The sequence below is a fragment of the Enoplosus armatus genome, chromosome 18 (genome assembly GCF_043641665.1).
Source record: "Enoplosus armatus isolate fEnoArm2 chromosome 18, fEnoArm2.hap1, whole genome shotgun sequence".
Classification (NCBI taxonomy): Eukaryota; Metazoa; Chordata; class Actinopteri; order Centrarchiformes; family Enoplosidae; genus Enoplosus; species Enoplosus armatus.
Genome location: NC_092197.1, coordinates 2,109,085 through 2,129,583, shown reverse-complemented (window position 1 = coordinate 2,129,583; position 20,499 = coordinate 2,109,085). Strand labels below are relative to the sequence as shown.

At 42.2% G+C, this 20,499-nt stretch overlaps 1 protein-coding gene across 2 annotated transcripts; it reads left to right on the top strand.

Annotated features, from left to right (window-relative positions):
- The first annotated feature begins 345 nt into the window (after positions 1-345).
- On the top strand, positions 346-14,782 carry pitpnb (phosphatidylinositol transfer protein, beta). Of its 2 annotated transcripts, none has more exons than XM_070924406.1 (11): positions 346-370; positions 4,887-4,917; positions 6,023-6,168; positions 7,291-7,382; positions 7,580-7,587; positions 8,703-8,777; positions 9,358-9,441; positions 12,160-12,237; positions 12,360-12,464; positions 12,875-12,997; positions 14,391-14,782. In XM_070924406.1, the coding sequence occupies exons 1-11, from the start codon at positions 351-353 to the stop codon at positions 14,439-14,441; spliced, it is 813 nt and encodes a 270-aa protein (XP_070780507.1). In that variant the 5' UTR covers positions 346-350; the 3' UTR covers positions 14,442-14,782. The 2 variants fall into 2 exon arrangements, with proteins under 2 accessions (XP_070780507.1, XP_070780508.1); XM_070924407.1 differs by lacking the exon at positions 14,391-14,782 and adding an exon at positions 13,249-13,296.
- Positions 14,783-20,499: the final 5,717 nt, after the last annotated feature.

Sequence of the window (20,499 nt, the reverse complement as noted above, 5' to 3'; positions counted from 1 at the left end):
ATTCCTCCAAATCTTTTCAAAACTTCAGCTTACATTCTCAATCATAGAATAAGTGTATTGTACAATGTACATTATTATACATCATTATTTTATCATCATATATAGATAAATATCTCAAATATCTCTCACACATCAATGTCCATAAATCAACCAATCGTGCTGTTTGAATGAATGTCAGAGCACATGTACAGTAATAATACAGTATATTATTATATTATTAATACTGTGTATGAGACAGTGTGGTGTGGATTTTTCAGCCAATCAGATTTTTTTCGGAGGGCGGAACGAACTTGTTGATAATTCTATCTGGTGTCGACTCCCAGTGCGCAGGCGCAGCCCGGGTGACGAAGATGGTGCTCATCAAGGAATAGTGAGTCTGAAGTGTTTTTAAAAAATGTCTTTTGGCGCATTTAGAGGGGCATTTTCATCTATCCGACAGCTTATCACTGAGGAGTAAATGTGTGTGTGTCGTTTAGTGGTGTCGTTCGCTGGATTTTACACTCATCCAACCCGTAAAAAGGCAGCTTTGAGCAGGGTGGATCAGGACGTGGATAACGGGACACACCGGTCTTTTTAGGCGTTGCTAGTGCAAGCTAACGCTAGCTACTGGGTTGTAGCAGCAGAGGGGATAATTAGCTTCTTAATGAAAATGAGTTACATAAAAAGGCTGCACTGATTACACACAAACAAGCTGCACATTCAGCTAGTTCATGGCCTTGATAGTTGATTACATCACCAACATTAACGTAGCTGGCCAGTTAGCAGCGTGTTATATCTCTAAAGTGCCGTAATGTTAAGCTTTGGTCCCGTGAGTGACAGATTAAGGTTCCTTCTCCTACGGATTTACCATTAATGCTAGCTGGCTAAGTTAGCTAGCTGTAGCAGCCGACTAGCTGCTAGCATGACCATTTTCTGACAACGGAGTTCATTTGCAAAGCACAGATCTAACGTTAGCTAGCTGCTAAGTTATAGCTGGTGTATCATGCTTAACCTTAGCGTTTAACAAAGAGTCCGGGAGGAATTATCCTCCAATATTGGCCCATACCACATAGCAGTTGTACCCTTCAAGCTAGCTTGAGGTTATGGAAGGACTAACTACTTTGCTGTTACTTTGTTGCCGCTAGCGTTAGAGAGTTAGCCCTTTAACTGGGCGGCTAATACCAATATCAGAGTAAAGCTGCCTCTTTAACACGATCAATCATCAGAATTCTGCCCTGAACTCTGTTGTATTGGAACTGTGCGGTGGTCGTTTTTATCCTCTTTCTTTCTCAGCAAAGCTAGCTTTTACTAAGTGGCTAACCTATATCCGCCAGAGATAACGGTACCTGTTGTAGCCATGGGATGTTAAGCTAGCCTAGGTTAACCCACTACCCTGTGTTACCTTGTATACACAGTAGTGTTACTTGTTTATTATAAGACATACGTGTCTGAAGCTAGCTGTTACAGGAATGGTGTGTTTCATAGCTGAATTATCTATCCATAGCTATGTTAGCAGAAAAAATAATAATGATACAAAAAATAATATTTGACTAGCATTTTTATTAACAGTGCATTGACAAATTACACTAGAGACAGTAATACAACTGTACAGTAAGAGGTTAAACCAGATAAATGATAATAGTAAATAAAATGTGGAACAATGTATTAACTATCATCGAACAAACAGATGTTCCTATCAAATCATGTCCTTGTCATGTTCCAGCTGTCATGACAGTTTGGAATACTGTGACTCTTTGACAACAATCCATTTATGACAGGCAGCTCGTTTAAAAGGAGCCTTTATATATGGAAGATAAAGTGGATGACAAATGGATGATCATGTTTTCCTGACCTGGAACAAAACCTGGGCTTAGGCGAAAATGTGTAGGCCTGTATCTTGAGGAGCTCGTTCAAAGAAAAGTCAATTCAGTGTTAGCGTTGCCAATTCCTCTTCTTACTGCACCCTTATAGAGGTGAATTATCTACAGCATCTGAGCGAGAGCTCTGTCATGCCACCACGGTTATCTGTGTGGTTTAGACATGACCGCCTGCTTAACCTACTTAGCCATACTGTAAAATTGCATGTAAGGGAGGGTTGTTATCACTGTTGTGAAATTCAGCTTTGGACATGACTGACAGAGAAACATTATGCTATACATGTCTGTGCAGGTCTGCAGGTAATGCTAAGCTTGTAATTAAATTATCTCTCCTCCTATTTTGTTAACTAACATTTAGTTTTATTAATTTATCTGCCGATTATTTTCTCGAATAAACGTTTGTGTATAAGATATCAGAAGCGTAAATTATATATATTTTTTTTATTGAAATGTGCTTGTTTTGTCTGACCAACAATCCAGAACCCAAAGACATTCAGATTACTATCTCTATCACCTCTGTGTCTAAGCATCACAGTACCTGCAGGTGTCTGTGATGTCTGCAAAGACACACTTAGACTGGATCTTGCATAACTATGACTACAAGACCACTTGAACTGTGACTGGGCAGCCTTTGTCGAATTGTTCAGATAGTTTTGCCCTTTATAATCCAACAAAGTTGCTTCCAGTGTAAACTCTCTGCTGAGTGTTGGTGAGTGTAAACACAGTTCATTTGGACGTATATTGAATGCGTGACACTGAATACTAAGAAAGCAAATTGCCAGCAATTTAATGTCACTTTCCACTTCATATAATGCAGGTTTAAACATAGACATGGGCCATTGTCCTAGCACAACACGATCGATTTCTCAGCAGTGAATAATCAATAACTGATTAATAATTAACACACCTGGTTGTAAGCTGAAGAGAACTGGATCCTTTTTGGTGTCATTTCAGTAGTTGTTGTAGTTCACAGACTCTTTTTTTGTCTCATATTTGTATTTGTCATGATGGTCACGTTTGATCTCATGAAGAAGCAAAACACAAATAGGTTTCGATTAGTAATCTTTCCCTTTTTTATTGCCAGTAAAATGAAACTGCTGCTCCGATATTTTTGGAAAATACTTCCATAGAAAACTATAGTGAATATCACAGGAAGCTAGTGTACCACTGGTGGTTTCACTGATTAATTTCTGATCTCGTGCTGAAATCTAATCTAAGCTATTCAGGGAAATTAACAGGTGTGTAGACTTCAGTTGGAGTGAAAGCTCTCTGCTCTTCGTGGCACAAGATTATAACCCCTCTGGTGTAACATGGTCTCTGTGCCTGATTGATCTACTTCACAGTCTCATGCAGTTGATGCGTTTGTACATTTTGGCAGAGCATGTTAATCTCTCTATGTCACAAAAGCCACGGGCCAGTATGAGCCAAGACCAGGAACACTGGACTGCCTTTGTTTTTACAGTTGTGCTACGTCGTTCCTCCAGTGACCTGGATGTGTCTTTGAAAATATTATTATGACATTATAAATGAAGTACTCTTTGTGTAGCACACACAATATGTCCATGTGGTGGTTAAAGTCTTTGGTGGATGGCATATATGAGCTGGGAGATGCAGATGTTTAGGATGTTTTGTTGGTGCAACTAACGACTAAGTTCAGTAGCAATTATCTGCCAGTTATTTCCTCGACTACTTCATTAATCGTTTGGTCTGTTCTGGAAATAATTGTCACAATTTCCTAAAGCCCAAGATGATGTCCTCAGATTTTTTTGTTTTGTCTGACAAACGGTCCAAAACCAAAAGGTTTTCAGTTTACAAAAACATACAAAATCCTAACAAGTACGAAGCTGGACATGCATTGTTTCAGCTCTGAAGTTTTGAGTATCATTTGCCACATCCCTCAAAAAGTCTTCTACAGCACTCATCCCTTAAGATTTAATAGCTTTCAAGTTGTTTACATTGTAGATCTTTTGGTTGAGGGGCTTTCTGCCTTGAACTGGGTGCGCCAGACTGCATATTTTCAGCCTGTGCACCGCCCCCAGCAAGCTTCATCAATCAGTTTCTGTAGTTTAGGTTAAGGGTGGGGTGCTGAATCTGCCAATCGTAGCAGAGGGTTTGTATGAATTGTGAGAGGTAGAGGAGGAGGTGTCCTTTTTACTGTGTGTCTATTTAGTGGACTCCTTCCTTCCATAATTAAGCTGTAGTATCCATATATAGGCTGTGCATAATCAAGCCCTGGTTATTCTGCTGTTTGAGCTGCGGCTCTCCCCATGGCTGTTTGTAACTGTTAAAGTTATTTACTTGATGTCATTGATTCAAACAATGAAAGAAAGAGAAAAATCAACTTTCCTTCATCACCACATAATTGGAAAGTATCAACTAAAACTAAAAACAGAAAGAAACACTAAATGTTGAACTTTTTCTGAAGCTGGATTATGAAAATCCTTATTAATAAGCTATATGTTATGATTATCCTGATAACATCCTGTTTTTATAATCAGTGCAGATAATTTCATGGTGTCCATTTTATTGCCTTGTGCATAAATTCATATTTTCATTATTATGTCTTAGTCTTGCTGTAAATACAAAATCACTCATTACTTTCTTTCTTAAATTGTGGCTCTCAATTACGAGGAATTATTGTTTGTTTTATAATTGGGGAGCAGCTACAACCACATGCTGTCAGTCAAATGACATACTTTTGCAGACTAAAGCAGAGTTTTGACATTCAGTCTGGGAGAGAGATTTTCCTCTTTTAGCACAGGGTCACTTCATTTTGTCCCCAAAGATGGTCAGAGAGCACTTGGTTTGGTCACTCAGTGCATTCAAAGATCGTGATGTTAGTTTTTTAGTATTTGTACTTTGGGACCAGTACCTTCTGGCTCAGTCGTGGACTGTTTTCAAATCTTTACCATTTGCTTTGAATATCATCTCCAGTATTTTACACTGTTTTGTTTCCAAACAAATGTGTTTAACTGATTTGTTTCTCTCTCCTCTTGCCGCCCCACCTCTCCCTTGTTTTCCATCTCTCAGCCGTGTAGTGTTGCCAGTCTCTGTGGAAGAGGTGAGTATCATTACCTCCATACCCTCTTTGATATGACACAATATGTTGAACAAATATTCTTTGAATCTTCCTTGGAGATCCCAGTACAGCATATATTTCAGCCACAGCATGTTGGAATAGTCACAGCTTATTTTCTCGTGTACGCAGAATGCCCATCCACTCGGGCTTTCTTCTGGGACACATACTAAGACAGAATAGCCTTTGTTAGAGAGCAGTGGTGTTGGTGCGACAGGCTGGTGGTGGTGTTTGCACAGAGAACTGGACTGGGTGTGAGCTCAGCCTGTAAAACTATCTCTTTGTCATCGTGCTCTGAATAGAATAATTTTTTGTGCAGTTGTACATCTAATAGACAACTTCAGGCTCAGTAAGCCCAGTTTGATAACAGGATGTTTTGAGGCCTTAATTTGAGTTTACAGGCCTCCAGAAATACTGGATCAAGGGACAATGAGAGCACAAAAACACCACAATTGAGAGGCTGAGAGTCCTGTCAGTGAACATACACCACCACACGTTCACACTGAAGTGCTCATGCAGTACGTCTTCTCTGCATCACATGACTCTATCGATCACATGACCGGTCCCAGTACTTCGTATATGTGAGCTCCCGCGTTGTTCCTCTTAACTCCACCTGTTGTCCTGTGTTTCACGTTCACTCTCCGTCGTTTGTAATTATTTTACCACCGCTACGCTGTCTGAAGAGACGCAATGCATTTTGGGACAGTTGAGTATGTCCAGTAAGCTCACGTAGCATACTCAGAAGTTCCTGCTAATCTAGAATACCTCCGGATATTTCATGCGTACACAAAATCCACATACTATGTAGTTTAAACACACTACGTACTCAATTTTACATCGTACTTGTGTGAATAGTAAACAATGTTAGCATGCGATTTCAGACACAGCCCCAGTCTGGGTGCTTTGAGTAGACTTAAATACAGTCTAGCATCTAGTGGCTGTTAGTGGTACTGCATCGTTGAAGCACCAGCCTTGGCTGCAGGGACTGACTCAGTTTTTGCCTATTCTAGAGAATAATGGCAGGATTTGTCCCTGTAGTTTAAGGCTGTATATTCAGTGTCTGTCTTCTCTCTCTTCCCATTTCTCACAGTATCAAGTAGGGCAGCTGTACTCTGTGGCTGAGGCCAGCAAGAATGAGACCGGAGGAGGAGAAGGCATCGAAGTGCTGAAGAACGAACCTTATGAGAAGGATGGGGAGAAGGGACAGTACACACATAAAATATACCATCTAAAGAGGCAAGTCTCTGAAATATACTCTATAAGAGAGGAGATGTTTGCTTTTCTGTATGTAATTTCCAGAAATTTCGTAGGGTGGACAAAATAATGGAGTCACCATTGGAAAGAGAACTTTCACCTGAGCTCACACACACCATGACGGCTCTGCTGAACACTTTGTGAGCTTTAAAGAAACAGCATGTGGCAAAAATGGTTGCAATGTAGAGACAGATGAACATCTGCAGCCTCAGTATTTACCACAGAATTGATGCAGCACCTTTTGTGACAGTCATAGATATAAGTTTCATAATATTTGTTCTTAGGAATATTTATTATTTATAAATACACACTTCACAAAGCAGCTATGTATGGTATTGTTATCATCTTTGGCCAACAGTACAAGTAACCTAAGTAAGAAAGGCACATGAAACCTGACAGCATGGTCTGAATTTTTGCCCCCACCTGGACTTGTTTGTTTGTGCCAGCTGCCAGCTGTTAAATCTGATGGTAGAACTGCGTTGGCAGCCACCAGAGGGGAGACATTAGGTGTTGATGACTTCTCTGCATGTTTGTGCAACAGCCAGAAATAAGCAGCCATTTTACAGAGCCAGCTTTACCGTACAGTACAAACACCAGCCCCACATAATAACATCTCCGTACACTCTGTCACACAGATCCAAGAGCAGTTTCATGAAGTCAGGTCCTCCTCAGTCCCCATCGTTCATTCCCTCTTCATCCCTCAAATAACTACATACAGAATTTCTACATAGCAGTAGAAGGAGAACTGAAGAGAAACGGTCATCTCACCTCTTGTCAGGTGTTTCCTCTTATTTTGTCCACCCTCTGTATTATTGTGTGACTGGTTCTTTGATATGGCAGGATGTAAGCGTCGGAGCTTCAGGCCCTTCGGCTCAGTGCCACCAACAACAAAAAGGACAATTCATTACAAATAGAATCATTATAAATGGTAAAATGTCTTAATGTAACCATGAAGATGCTGAATAGTCCTTTTTCATCTTAAACCAGGTAAAACAAAATGGGTCCTTGGAGGTTTTAAGTGCACAGTCTGCTCCAGACTGATGAGTTATTTCTCTTGAAAGGACCGTGGACTTGATTGTCTGACTTCTTTTTCTCCCGCTGCAGTAAAGTCCCAGGGTATGTGAAGATGATTGCACCAGAGGGAGCATTAGTTTTTCACGAAAAGGCTTGGAACGCCTACCCATACTGTCGCACTAGTAAGTTCACGCTGAAGAATGAATCAGTTCACACTCGCTGTCTTTTTACTGCAGTGTGCATATGTGATATTATAAACATGAAAGGTTAAAGTTGCCTGTAATCATGGCCTCACAGTTTATGTATTTGTCTCTATGTTGTTTGAAAGTGTTAAAACTCATTTTTTCTTGTGTTTCCTTTCTCCCTGCTTCTTCTGCAGTTGTGACGGTGAGTTGTTTGTCAAACGTTTTAAGTCTTCTAAGGCCTGTTCACACCAGAAAGGGAAACAGCAAAATTCATCTGCATGACTTTGTGACATAGTGACTCCTCGCAGGACCAGTTGGTGAACTACTATAGCTGGGGCGCTAACCACTAACACGCTAGCTAGACGGGAACATGCTAGCACTATAGCTCTCTGAGCTTCTTTCTGTTTTCCCTGTACTGGGCCGTTTACTACCCCCGGTGTTTTAATCTTTGGGTTTTTCATCGTTTCATTCAATAAAATGTTGATTGAAGAGGGGAAATGACTCTCCAAAGGATTTCTAACGGGGCAACGATCAACACACAATTTATTCAAGGGACATATTTGTACCGTGGAGTCCTGTCGTTTGCAAACCGGAGCAGTTTGTGCTCCCACAGAGGCAGTTAGATAAAAGTGGATGCTGCAACTGAGCTTGTAAGCTACAAAAGCTTGCTCCTTTTTGGACTCTCCGGCTTCCTGTTCGCTCACATGTCGTCAACGTCGGGATGGTTTGCTTTTAGTCAAATCGGTCAAAGTTCAACAAATTTGAATTTGACGTGAAAAGTTGACACAGATTTACGAACAAAAGTCACTGATCTCTGCAGTGCCACTGAAATGAATTGATTTTGTCCATGAATTTTTGCCGTTTTAAATTCTGGTGTGACTGGGCCTTTAGCTTTATGACCACTATAAACACACACACACACACACACACACACACACAGATACTGCTTGACGTATGCGGCAGACTTTCATCGATCTGTAACACAGATATTTGATACCTGTCTGTCTCTTGATAAGTGTTTTCACAGCCCAATATTGTGCGACATTACCTGCAAGCTAACTTGTTGCAAGAGTTGAAAATAGACCTGAGCTGAGCAGTGCAGCATCAGCAGTGTTGTTTCAGTCTAAACGTCTGATTGGTTAATTGGATTGAGCTGTAGGGTTTAAGTACATCAGAACACCATGAATGAAGGATCATGGTGTTCTCAGTACCGTCCGTACTGGCTGAGATCACCTCTCACCATTCAGTTTAGCAGCAGGACGCACTTTCTTTAGTCCCTTTCATGAAATCTGTGTGTTTTCTGTTTTGTTTTTTCAGAATGAGTACATGAAGGACGACTTTATGATAAAGATCGAGACGTGGCACAAACCTGACATGGGAACAGTAGAAAATGTAAGTGGGCAGAAGACAGTTGGTACTTAAGGGTGCTCCAGCAGTTTGGTATTACACTTCCAGAGAAACGGATAAAAAAAATGGTCAAAATTGAAGCATTGAAGAGATCCTCAATGATCCTGACTCTGGTATGAATCACACCCCAAAACACTGTATCCTACATTTCCCATAATGCAACACAAGTACAACTTTCATTAGACCCTCCCAGTCTGATGAATGGTTCTTTCAAGTCATATGCCCCAAATTTATAATTTAAAGATTTTGAAGTCTCCAGGTCCAAGCAGAGATGACCCTGATGACATCACCATGACATCATCAGGGTTGTTGTCCCAGACATGGAGGTGGAGTGCCCCTTTAAATAAAAACAAAAACAAAAACGGGCCGAATAGGTTGATGCACCTGCAAGAGAACAAGTCACAGTACACCTGTGTGGCTTTGCATTTGAATTTCATTTGATTTACACTCAACACAGATTTGAATAAGACCCCCCCCCCCCCCCCCAGGAGGAACAAAGTGTCCCTTGCTGTCTGTCTGTGTGCTGAGTTGAGGTTTACTTGCTCGTCTTTTCTCTTTGTGCCAGGTCCATGACCTGGACGAGCAGACGTGGAGGACTGTGGAGGTTTCCCCCATAGATATATCAAACAAAGACGAAGTGGCCACTGGGGTGAGTCTTTACACTGGTGGGGCTTTAAGGTCCTTTTCAAAACCCTAAACAAACTAATATTTTGTGAGTGGATCAGTTGTGACCAGACAGCCTGATGAGCAGGTGTTGGTTTACAGCAGGATGTCTCCACCCTGAGGAGGAGCGTGGTCATACAGGTAGACTTGAAGGGTCAAAGGAGCTGGGACAGCCATGCAGCTGCTTTATTTATTTATTTATTTATTTATTTATTTATTTATCTATCTATCCACGCGTATCGTGGCCGTCATCCATAAAGCCTCACTGAACTTCAATTGCAGTAACAAGCTTGAAGTTGGGCTGGAAGTATATGTGAAGATGAGTATTTATTTTATTCTGATATTATATTGTAGCTCTGACTGTTAAACATTAATCGTGGATTACCACAGCTGACTGATGAGGATTCATATCATTTTGCCTCACGTATCAGCAATAAGAGATCTTTGTTTGTAATCACAACGACCCCCGTTTGATTCGGCATGTCGTCCACTCACTGTCTCCCCAAGTTTCCTGTCTGCCTTTTATTGATAGGAGAAATTAGGCGTTCCATATCTAGTGTTCAGACAGCTGTCTCCCTCAGCTGGAAACCAGAGCAGTAAGACTTGAATGAATGCTGGCACCAGCTGACGTGTATCCATTGACATTGAGTCAGAGAATGACTCTGTCTGTAGAAGCTTTGCAAAAAAAAAAAGTGCTCCTTCAGCTTTCTAGCTGTGACTCTGAAAATGTGCAGCATCCCAGTAAAATCCCCTGACTGCTGTCACAGTGTCCCAGCAGCTGCTTCATTATTCAGCCCTAGCGTGTGTGTTATCTCTTCATTTATCTTTTTATATGACAGTATCATCTGTGTCTACCTATCTTAAAAGCACACCTCTAAGTCAGAGTTGTACAGTGTCGTGGAATCGAGAATTCAGTTGGGCTGCATTTATTAGCTAAAGGAATAGCGCCGTGGAGGGTTATCAGTTCTCTGGCAACATTTGATTTGATGTCAGAGAGGTTTGACTGGTAAAGTGATTAGAAAGTCTCACACTTTGTCAAACAGCATGAGACCACTGATGAATGAAACTTTCAGCCGTCCTATAAAACCTCGTATTAGTCCGTCGTGGGCACCTGTCAGTGAGTAATACCTAAACCGTCATGTTGCCCGTGGTTTAAAATCTAAAAGGAGGCATTAAGCCATTTTCCTCCAGGTGGGGTCACAGTCGTCCCAGCGTTTCTTACACTAGCTCCTGTACAATAATGACTTAAGTGGATCAGTGTTGAGGCCAAGGCTTAATCTGAATGTCCATCTGCTCCAGGTATTCACCACTCTTTCTCAACAGACCTAATGGATTAAAACAGCACAGTGAGCCTTGAGCTCGGGGGTTGGGATTTGGGGGGTTGAAAGGGGGGGGCGGGGGGTGCAGTAAAAACACAGTCTTGCGGTTGCTGATTCTTCAGTGTTCCTGGACGGGAGTCTGAACACTTGCTGGAGGGGTGAAGTCTGACTAAAGAGCTTCAGTATGAGTGAGTCAGCACTGACTGGTCTAAACTCGCCCTCTTCAAGATACACATGGAGTAAATGGTTTCAGTGGCTGCTTGACATTCATGTGTCAGTACATCACGTCCTGTTTTCAGCTTTGTGTCGGTGCTTTTTAAATGCTTTATTTAACTTATTTACGCTCCCCTTCGCTGATGTTTGATCTGCTGAAGTGGGAAAGTTTCTCTGTGCTCACCTTAAATCTCAGTTTTAAGACGTGTATGTACAAACATGATTTAGCGATATCACAACCAGTCTGGAAGCCACTTGTGTTCCAGTATGCAACTAACACAAGTGTGATGAGGAGACTTTACACCACCAGCTCACAAACACTGAGAATGGACTTTCAGTGAAGTGGGAGGCATCTTGAAATGAGCAATGTTTGCATGTTCGTAGATTCTGTGTTTTTCCAATGAGGGAGAAGAAGTCATTTAGATAACTTTGTAATTGGAGGGCGTCTTTGTGGAGTTTCTCACCACTAGTGTTGCTATGAAGTAATGTCTTTATTAGCGGATACCTGTTTTATTGGTGTTGTGCACCTGAGCAACGTGACACACATCCTGTCACACTGTTCCACTGATCAACAGCTGGTGGCAGTAACGTACGAGGAAGAGGAGCAATGCTCCAAGAAGAGACGGTGAAGAAGATGACTGCAAGCTAGTAATCATGGAGGAAAACATTGCACAATTTAAAGTATTAAAAAAAAAAAGGCTTTGCAAATGTTTTCTAAGAGGAAGGAAATGCATTTAACACATTTGTTGGACCTCAAAGATAAATGTAAACAACTTTTGTTTGTTTATAAGAAAACTCCACGGAGCCCCTTTAATCCCTCAGGTGTTTATATGTATAGCCCTTCACTATATCTCGTCTGCACGAGATGTCAGAGAAACACTGGTTGTGTTTAACTTACTGCACGCTCCATAAATCCAGATGATACGCAGCAACACATAATCAGTTTCTGAATCTGACTTTGTTTATGTCTTCACGTGATTCTGCTGAATTTGGCCCTGAGCACATTTGCTGGTGTCAACCAACAGCACCAGGAAGAACTAAGATGTCCACCTCTTGCCTCGGTGTGGCCACCGTACAGAGTCAGTGGAAGCAGCAGCCGTGGTCGTCGGATGTGTCTCGGTCTGTTTCCTGCAGGATCTTAATGCTTTGTTGCCCTTTTTGTTCTCCTGCAGGACTATAAGCCAGAAGAAGATCCTGCTCTTTTCCACTCCACCAAGACAGGCAGAGGACCCCTCGGCCCTGAATGGAAGGTACCTGGCGTAGTAACAGAAAGCAGACATGCACTAATTGTTGAACATCGTGACGTTCACCGTCCGTCCTCCGTCACATCTGTGATGAGTGAGCTCTGTTTTTGCCTTTTGTTCCTTCGCAGAATGAGCTGAAGACGGATTGTCCCTACATGTGTGCATACAAACTGGTCACTGTCAAGTTCAGATGGTGGGGTCTGCAGACCAAAGTGGAAAATTTCATCCACAGGGTAATGCATAATATCTTATACATATTTATACTTCATGTCGTACATTTACAGTTTAATGAAGAATTGGTATTGTTTATTATGTCAGTGAAGTCGGGGGATTAAATGTTAAATCAAGTGTTGTTTCTGTTTCGGGCAGCAGGGGGAGACATGGCTCCGAGAAACAGTTCAGTGTTTTTAAAAACTGGAGGGAGAGAAAATGAGACTTAGCAAAGCAAAGTTCAGGGAAAAGTGTGATTATTTAATATGGAAACCATTTGAAGTCTCCAACATGCATTTGTGTGCCTTCATATTACAGCCATAGCTCTGCTGTTTAAATATTTAGGGGATACATGGACCCCCACTTCAGCCCCACCTGTTATAACTGCAGTTCTTTTTTTTACTTCATTTTAAAACTTTCCTTCCTTCAACAGCAAGAAAAGCGTATTTTCACCAACTTCCACCGCCAGCTGTTCTGCTGGATTGACAGATGGGTGGGTTTGACCATGGAGGACATCAGGCGGATGGAAGAGGAGACCCAAAAAGAGCTCGAGGAGGTAATTAACTCACCAGACTTATTCCTGCACCGTCTTCTTCCTGGTGTGGTGAAGTTCAGACAGAAGTGTTTCAATATAAACTGGAACGCAGGATTCAGTAGATTCCACTCATGAAATGAAGTTTTCTGCTGTGAATGATGAACGTGATAACGGTGAAAGTGATCGTTGTTCTGCTCTGACCAGACGGCTGGAGACGACACGACACGCCTAATCTGCTTGACTTAACCCTTTACTCCTGAATTTCACATTAGATGCGTCAGAAGGGAGATGTGCGAGGGACCTCTGCGACAGACGAGTAGAGGCCCGTCGCTGTAGGTCAAACCCTAGAGGCAGGCTGAGTAAGTCTCAACACGGCGGAGGTGGTGGCGCTGCATGGATCATTCTCCACCCTCTTCTTGAAGCTGCTGTCTAACTCACCCGTTTGTTTTCAGATCTTTTTGTTCTGACATCTTTTCAGCCCCGTGTCGTCTTTCCATTCCTCTGTTTTCATCTCATGGGCCCCGTTCTTCAAATGTGGTTTAACTAATCCAGGCTAACATGCTAACATGCTGGTCCTGTTATTTCTCAGCTGGCTAACTTGGTTCTTTGACAATTGATCTTCTTCTTCTTCTTCTTCTTCTTAATAATATCTTGAGTAATGGTGCTCTGTCATTTCTGGCATGGTGATACGGCCACAGAGACGTCACATTTTACTGCATCTGCACTTCATCTAAAACTCCCTCATAAAGAACATTAAACTTATTTAATGACTAACCTATAATTTACAAAACCAACTCTTTGTACTAAGATGACTTGATTGTTTCAGTCCAAGTGCATATTTCATATTTATGCTAATTTTACCACATAGAAAACAAGGAAAAGCAGCTGGAACCAGTTTATCTATCAGTTTATTTTTTAGTCATTTTTGCTTGAAAACGATTATTTGATTATCAAAATTGAGCTCAGCTTTAAATGCGTCACTCTTATCTGAGAATGGTTTCATGTGTGTGACTCAAACTGTAATAGTATAGAAAGACTTTAGGTAAACTTAAAAGCAGCTTAGAAGAACTGAACAATCCTAAACTAACAGTCAAGCTGACTCGGTGAACCGCAGGTGAAGAACGGGACCGTCTTCTGTTGACTCATTTTCCCTCAGCTGCTCTTCATCAACTCACGTTTTAACGTTCTCTTGCAGCTCGTTCACTCGTCTCGAACGCGTCACTCTGTGCTTTCGCTGTGTTTTCCTCCTGATGTTTTGTGATTAATTAACCTCGCTGGAATGTTTTCCTTTTGATTTTTGGGAGTTAACTGGTTTCCCTGCATGCGCACGGCTTATTGCGAACAGATTTAAACACCTGTGAAGACTTTCCAGCCAAACTTAACGCGACTTCTCTCTACTTTTTCCGTCTTTCAGCTGCGTCAAAAAGGTCCGATTCGAGGCACCAGTGCTGCTCATGAGCAATGAGGCAAATCAACCAAACCCTGTCATGATGATGTCATCAGAGACACGCCCACCACGATGAGGAAGTGGCCCTGACGTCGCCTCTTCTCTTCCTGTCTCACATGATTCATTGGGGGGTTTGACAAAGATTGGTTAACAGTACTGTACAGATCCTACCCCCAATCACAAGCCTCCTGTTCACTCAGAAAACAAAAAACATGGTTTTGCATACATATAAAAAGAAAAAAAAAACTCTTTGCACAGAACGTAACTTGCCTGATATGTAATTGTTAGTTGATTATTACAATGGGCTTTGTTTTTATTCAGGTGTGTAAACCGTGACTCAGAAAGTCAAGCCTTTTAAATTCATTAGAATGTTGTTTTTAGGTCAACAGGTTCCCACAACAATTGGTTTAAGATGACTTTAGCAGGTATTGGACCATTTATCTCCCCACCTTGTATTATAACTGTCTGTCTCTACTTTAATCCTTGTCTCCCCCCTCAGTATTGTCTATATTCTCGTCCTGATGAAGTTTGTCTAGCTCTCCTCCCCCTTGTCTCACTGTCCCCTCTGTCTGGCAGTTGGTTGGGAATACAGATGTTTTTATTTCTTTTTATAGATTTAATTTGGAGGCTAATCCATGCCTGTTTATGGTTCAAAGCAAATTTAATACTCACGCATGATAGATAATTCTCTGCTATCGTTTTCCAAACGCGTCCCACATTTCGACATGCACACCAGGCCTCCGTCTCCGTCACAAGTGCATGTGGACAACGGCAACTCCTCACTAAACTGTCATTGCATGTGTTTAGTCGCTGCAATGCAGCTTCGCTCAAGTGGATTGTTTGTGTTGATTTAGCGAGAGGGTTAGCGTAGCGCCCTCCAGGAGAGTCTGTACAATACACCTGTGTGTTAGTGTGTGCATTTGTGTGCTTGTTTGTGTTATCGACTGCCTTCGCTCTTAAAGGACCGTCACTCTTGGGACTGAGATGAATAACGTTCAGCTTAATATCGAGGCTTCTGAGCCGAGCGCTCGCTCTGTTGAACTCGCCTCGTGCCGCCGCTGCATGTCCTTCCTCCTTGTTTAGGGCTTTAACTGGAGGGCCGCCACAGCCTCCACAGAAGCTTCTCTTTTCTTTTTTTTAAACTAAAACAAAAGAGGATGAGAGTCTGTGCGTTGCTGCGTGCATGAATCAAGGTAGTTTCTTTTATATCTTCGTCAAACTACCGCTTCCTCTCAACTGACAGAACAAATGGGTCCAGGCAGATCAGTTGTGGATCGACGAGCATTCTGGGTGTATAGTTTTTACTTTACGTAAAGTGAGCTTTGAAAAGCTTTTCATCTACCTGAACTACAAGAAAATCTGTGGTCAGTCTGAACTTTTCTTGACGGTTAAAATAATTTGACCCTCGCGGTTTAAATCGGTGTCGGGTGGTCTAGTGCGAGCCTTGATCTGGAAACAGGCGGCATCTTTATCCTGCTCTCTTTATCCTAGCTTTTGGTTTATTGGCTGCATCGACTCGAGGTTGTAGAAAGAGCTCACTTCAGCCGTCTTCATTTTGAGCGTAATGCAGATCCTGTTGGGCTCTTGTGATGTTTTATATGATCATGACGTAGCTTAGTGCGGTCGTACAGCTGTGATTAAGACTTTGTTTATTCGATCGGGTATGAGTGTCTAGGTCTTTGTCGTAACCTGTCTGTGCGTGGTGTTCTGTTGGACGGGTTAAGAGAGAGTTATAAGTGTACTTTATAATAGGCCCATTATAGAAATGGACAAACTGTACATACAAACACTGACTTGAATGGAGTATTCACAGCTACTAAGCGATGTCAGGTCTATCATCCAATACTGTACTGCTGAAGTAACTCAGTATGTTATGATGTTGTCAGACAGGTGCTGTCAGCTCTGTGGACAGTGTGCTGAGTGTGTCAGGTGGAGCAGACTGTCCACGTGTTGTCGCTCGTACCGTTAACCGTACCTCATCCATGCTTATGAATGTACAGCTAGGAGACAGGCGTGTCAAACTATGCAGGAGGTTTCTGAACTGCAGGATCACTGACGTGTTTCACACCTGTACAGGCATGACATGGAGCCATTATATCATCAATACATGAGGAGAGATTCACTGAAACGACTCCAGATTTGGATCTGCATGCTCAACACTTCTTTTTTTTTTTTTTGTTTTTATTCTTTACCTTTTCCTTTCTTTTGTCTCGATTACTCTCCGTTTGTGTTTGATCAGGACTTCAGTGCTTTTGAGAAGCTCTTGAACTGCATCAGACAAGAAGGGAAATCCTTTTAAAGGGGGTGGGCGGGGGGGGGGCTTCTCCTCAAAATCAAACTGGATTCAGCTCGACCTCGGATCGCAGACGAGGAGCGAAAAGCCTGAGTGGGTTTGATGATGACGGGGAGTCGCCCTGTAGACTAGAATAGGCTGTGTGATGTACAGTTTGTAGCATTACCAGTGATGCCAGCCAGGGTATGACTGTGAGGGGAGGGATAGAAGCTTAGGGAACAGATGGAGTCCAAAATACTGTTTTCTTTATTGTAATCATGAATAAGCACTTGCAAAATCTACTGTTTCTTCTTTTATGTTTTCTTTTTTGTTTTCTTTTTGAAAGACAAAGATTCACAATGTATTCAATTTTCTCTTTTTCTGATAAGGCAAAATTCAGGGGAATTAGTAGTGAATGTAATACAATTAGTTCCTTTTTTTTTTTTTTTTTTTTTCTTTTTCACAGCTTTCAGGCTGTGACAGAAGGTCTAGACAATGGAACATAACAGAATATCTAATAAATTTGAACAAATAAGAGAATCAATGTGCCGTTTCCTGGTTTTTGTTGTGTGAGAGGGATGTGTCTCTTCACAACACTCACTCAGTGTTGACAAAATCACTTTTGGAAAGATGCAAATATTTCCCAATGCTCAAATAAGAAACCACAGAGAAGCACGTCTCCCGATGTAGACATTTTAATTTTGAAATGATTCCTTCAGGGCTGTAAACATGTACCTCTAACAGTCCAGCAGAAAACTATACAGCATCACAAAGAACAGGTAACACCGAGTAGACCAGTGGCTGAATCTAAGTATGTGTAATCAAGTACCGTAAGTACAATTTGAGGTATTTCTACTTGAGTATTTCCATTTTATGCTATTAAAGATTTTCTGCGTTGAACATACGATCAGTTGATAAAATAAAACCTTGTTATAGATGAAACTGCCCAACACAGTAGTTCAAATGAACTCAACCGTGACAACATTCAGATGCTGCTTCGATGGAAATGACAATAATAAGTACTTTTCATATGTAGAAGTACAATTTGCTGCTAATACCTGTGTATTTTCTCTAAAGTAAGATTTTGAATGCAGGACTAGAGTATTTTTTTCATTGTGATGTTTCTACTTTTATGTATTTAAGTCAAATATATGGGTAATTCCACCATGACTGTATTATACTAATGCCAACATCCCATTCTTATTATACATTTATTTAAATGTGTTCATTCAATAACTTTAAACCAGCTGAATGTGCCTTAAATGTTTGCCTTTGTTTTTTAAACATTTCTCTCAAACACACGACGACCTCTGTGTCCAAAAACAAATACTACCGCAAAGTACTCAAGTCTCTGAATGTTTGAGCCTTTAATTGAACGAACAGAAGGTTAGTTGGTTCTTGATAACATGTTTTGTTTGAAAGTCTCTTTTGAAGTTTAAAAATTGTATTTGTCTTTATATTATTTGTATTTCTCAGAATCAGAATCAGAAATACTTTATTGATCCCCGGGGGGAAATTGTACAGTACCGGTGCTCCCATTCAAGAGTAGGAAGTAGCATAATTTAGAACTAAAAGTTTGCACAAAATATAAAAATAAGAAATACAAAATACAAAATATACACATTTACAGTATTTAAGTGAAATGAGGTAAAAATATATACAATAACAATGTATATGTATGTATGTGTTGCACTAAAGTGTGTGACTATATATGTATTGCACTTAAACATTTTGAATAAATAGTGAGGTGGTGTATGAACAGGTGAGGTAGATACAGATACGGATTCCAGTCTCTTCCTGAGTGTCTGACATTCAGAGAGAGGAGTTAAACAGTCTGATGGCCACAGGCAGGAATGATTTCCTGTGTCGCTCAGTTGGACATTTGGGAGGAATGAGTCTCCCACTGAAGGTGCTCTTGTGTCCGACCAGTACGTCATGGAGAGGATGTGAGACATTGTCCAAGATGCCCCGCAGCTTAGACAGCATCCTCCTCTCTGACACCACCGTCAGAGAGTCCAGCTGCACCCCCACAACGTCACTGGCCTTGCGGATCAGTTTGTTTAGTCTGTTGGAGTCCGCCACCCTCAGCCTGCTGCCCCAGCATGCAACAGCATAGAGGATAGCACTGGCCACCACAGACTCATAAAACATCCTCAGCATAGTCCGGCAGATGTTGAAGGACCTCAGCCGCCTCAGAAAGTAGAGACGGCTCTGGCCCTTCCTGTAGAGGGCATTAGTGTTCTTTACCCAGTCCAGTTTATTGTCTATGTGAACTCCCAGATACTTGTAATCCTCTACAATGTCCACACTGGCCCCCTGGATGGAAACAGGGGTCATCGGCGCCTTGGTCCTCCTCAGATCCACAGTCAGTTCCTTTGTCTTTGTCACGTTGAGCTGTAGATGGTTCTGCTCGCACCATGTGACAAAGTTGTCCACAGCAGCCCTGTACTCCTCTTCATCACCCTTACTGATACATCCAACTATTGCTGAGTCGTCAGAAAACTTCTGAAGATGGCAGGTCTCAGTGCAGTAGCTGAAGTCCGTGGTGTAGACGGTGAAGAGGAAGGGAGAGAGGACAGTCCCCTGCGGGGCCCCGGTGTTGCTGACCACTCTGTCTGACACACAGTGTTGTAAGCGCACATACTGTGGTCTGCCAGTCAGGTAGTTGACAATCCAGGACACGAGGGGGGCATCCACCTGCATCTCCGTCAGCTTCTCACCCAGTAGAGCCGGACGGATGGTGTTGAACGCACTGGAGAAGTCAAAGAACATGACTCTCACAGTGCTCGCCGGCTTATCCAGGTGGGCGTAGACGCGGTTGAGCAGGTAGATGATGGCATCCTCCACTCCAAGTCGGGGCTGGTAGGCGAACTGAAGGGGGTCCAAGTGTGGCTTGACCAAGGGCCTGCTCTAGGACGAGTCTCTCCAGGGTCTTCATGATGTGGGAGGTCAGTGCCACGGGTCTGTAGTCCTTGGAGCCACTGGGTCGCGGCGTCTTTGGAACAGGAACGAGGCAGGATGTCTTCCACAGCACGGGGACCCTCTGAAGACTCAGGCTCATGTTGAAGACGTGGTGAAGTACTCCACATAGCTGGGGGGCACAGGCTTTAAGCACCCTGGGGCTGACACCATCGGGGCCTGCAGCCTTGCTGGAGTGGAGTCTCCTCAGCTGTCTTCTAACATGGTCGGCAGTGAAGCACATTGTAGAGGTGACCGGTGGGGGAGGGGTGGAGTCATCAGGTTGAAGAGTGCCGTCAGCCTGGTGGACTGGGGGACGAGGTGTGAGGAAAGCTCTCACAGGGGGGTGGGGGGCTGTGAGGAGCAGGAGGGGGAGGGGGGAGTGGAATAGGTGAAGGTTGGAGGCAGACAGCGGAAGAGTCATGGGGGGGTTGAGCAGGGCCCACAGAGTCAAATCTGTTGAAAAACAGATTAAGTTCGTTGGCCCGGTCCACACTGCCTTCAGCTCCTCTGTTGTTGCTCGGCCTGTAGCCCGTGATGGTCCTCATTTCTGCATACTTATACACAGTATAATATCACTTATCATGTACAGGTATTACCAAAAACCTTTTGCAGTGGAGGAAGAAGTATTCAGATCTTTTACTTAAGTAAAAGTAGTACTACCACAGTGTAGAAATACTCTGAGTCTTGCATTCAAGTAAAAGTATGAAAGGTTATACAGAATGTCCCATGTGAGAATATTATATTATTGGAATATAATTATTGATGCATTCATAAGAAAGCATCATTATTGTTGCAGCAGGTAAATGTGAGGCTAATCTTAACTGCTTTATATCCATATATCTA

Excerpts from the sequence above, each read along its gene's own strand:
- pitpnb (XM_070924406.1), top strand. The coding sequence starts at position 351 with ATGGTGCTCATCAAGGAATA. Across the intron at positions 8,778-9,357 it reads ACATGGGAACAGTAGAAAAT|GTCCATGACCTGGACGAGCA; the intron begins GTAAGTGGGCAG and ends TCTTTGTGCCAG. Across the intron at positions 12,465-12,874 it reads TGGAAAATTTCATCCACAGG|CAAGAAAAGCGTATTTTCAC; the intron begins GTAATGCATAAT and ends TTCCTTCAACAG.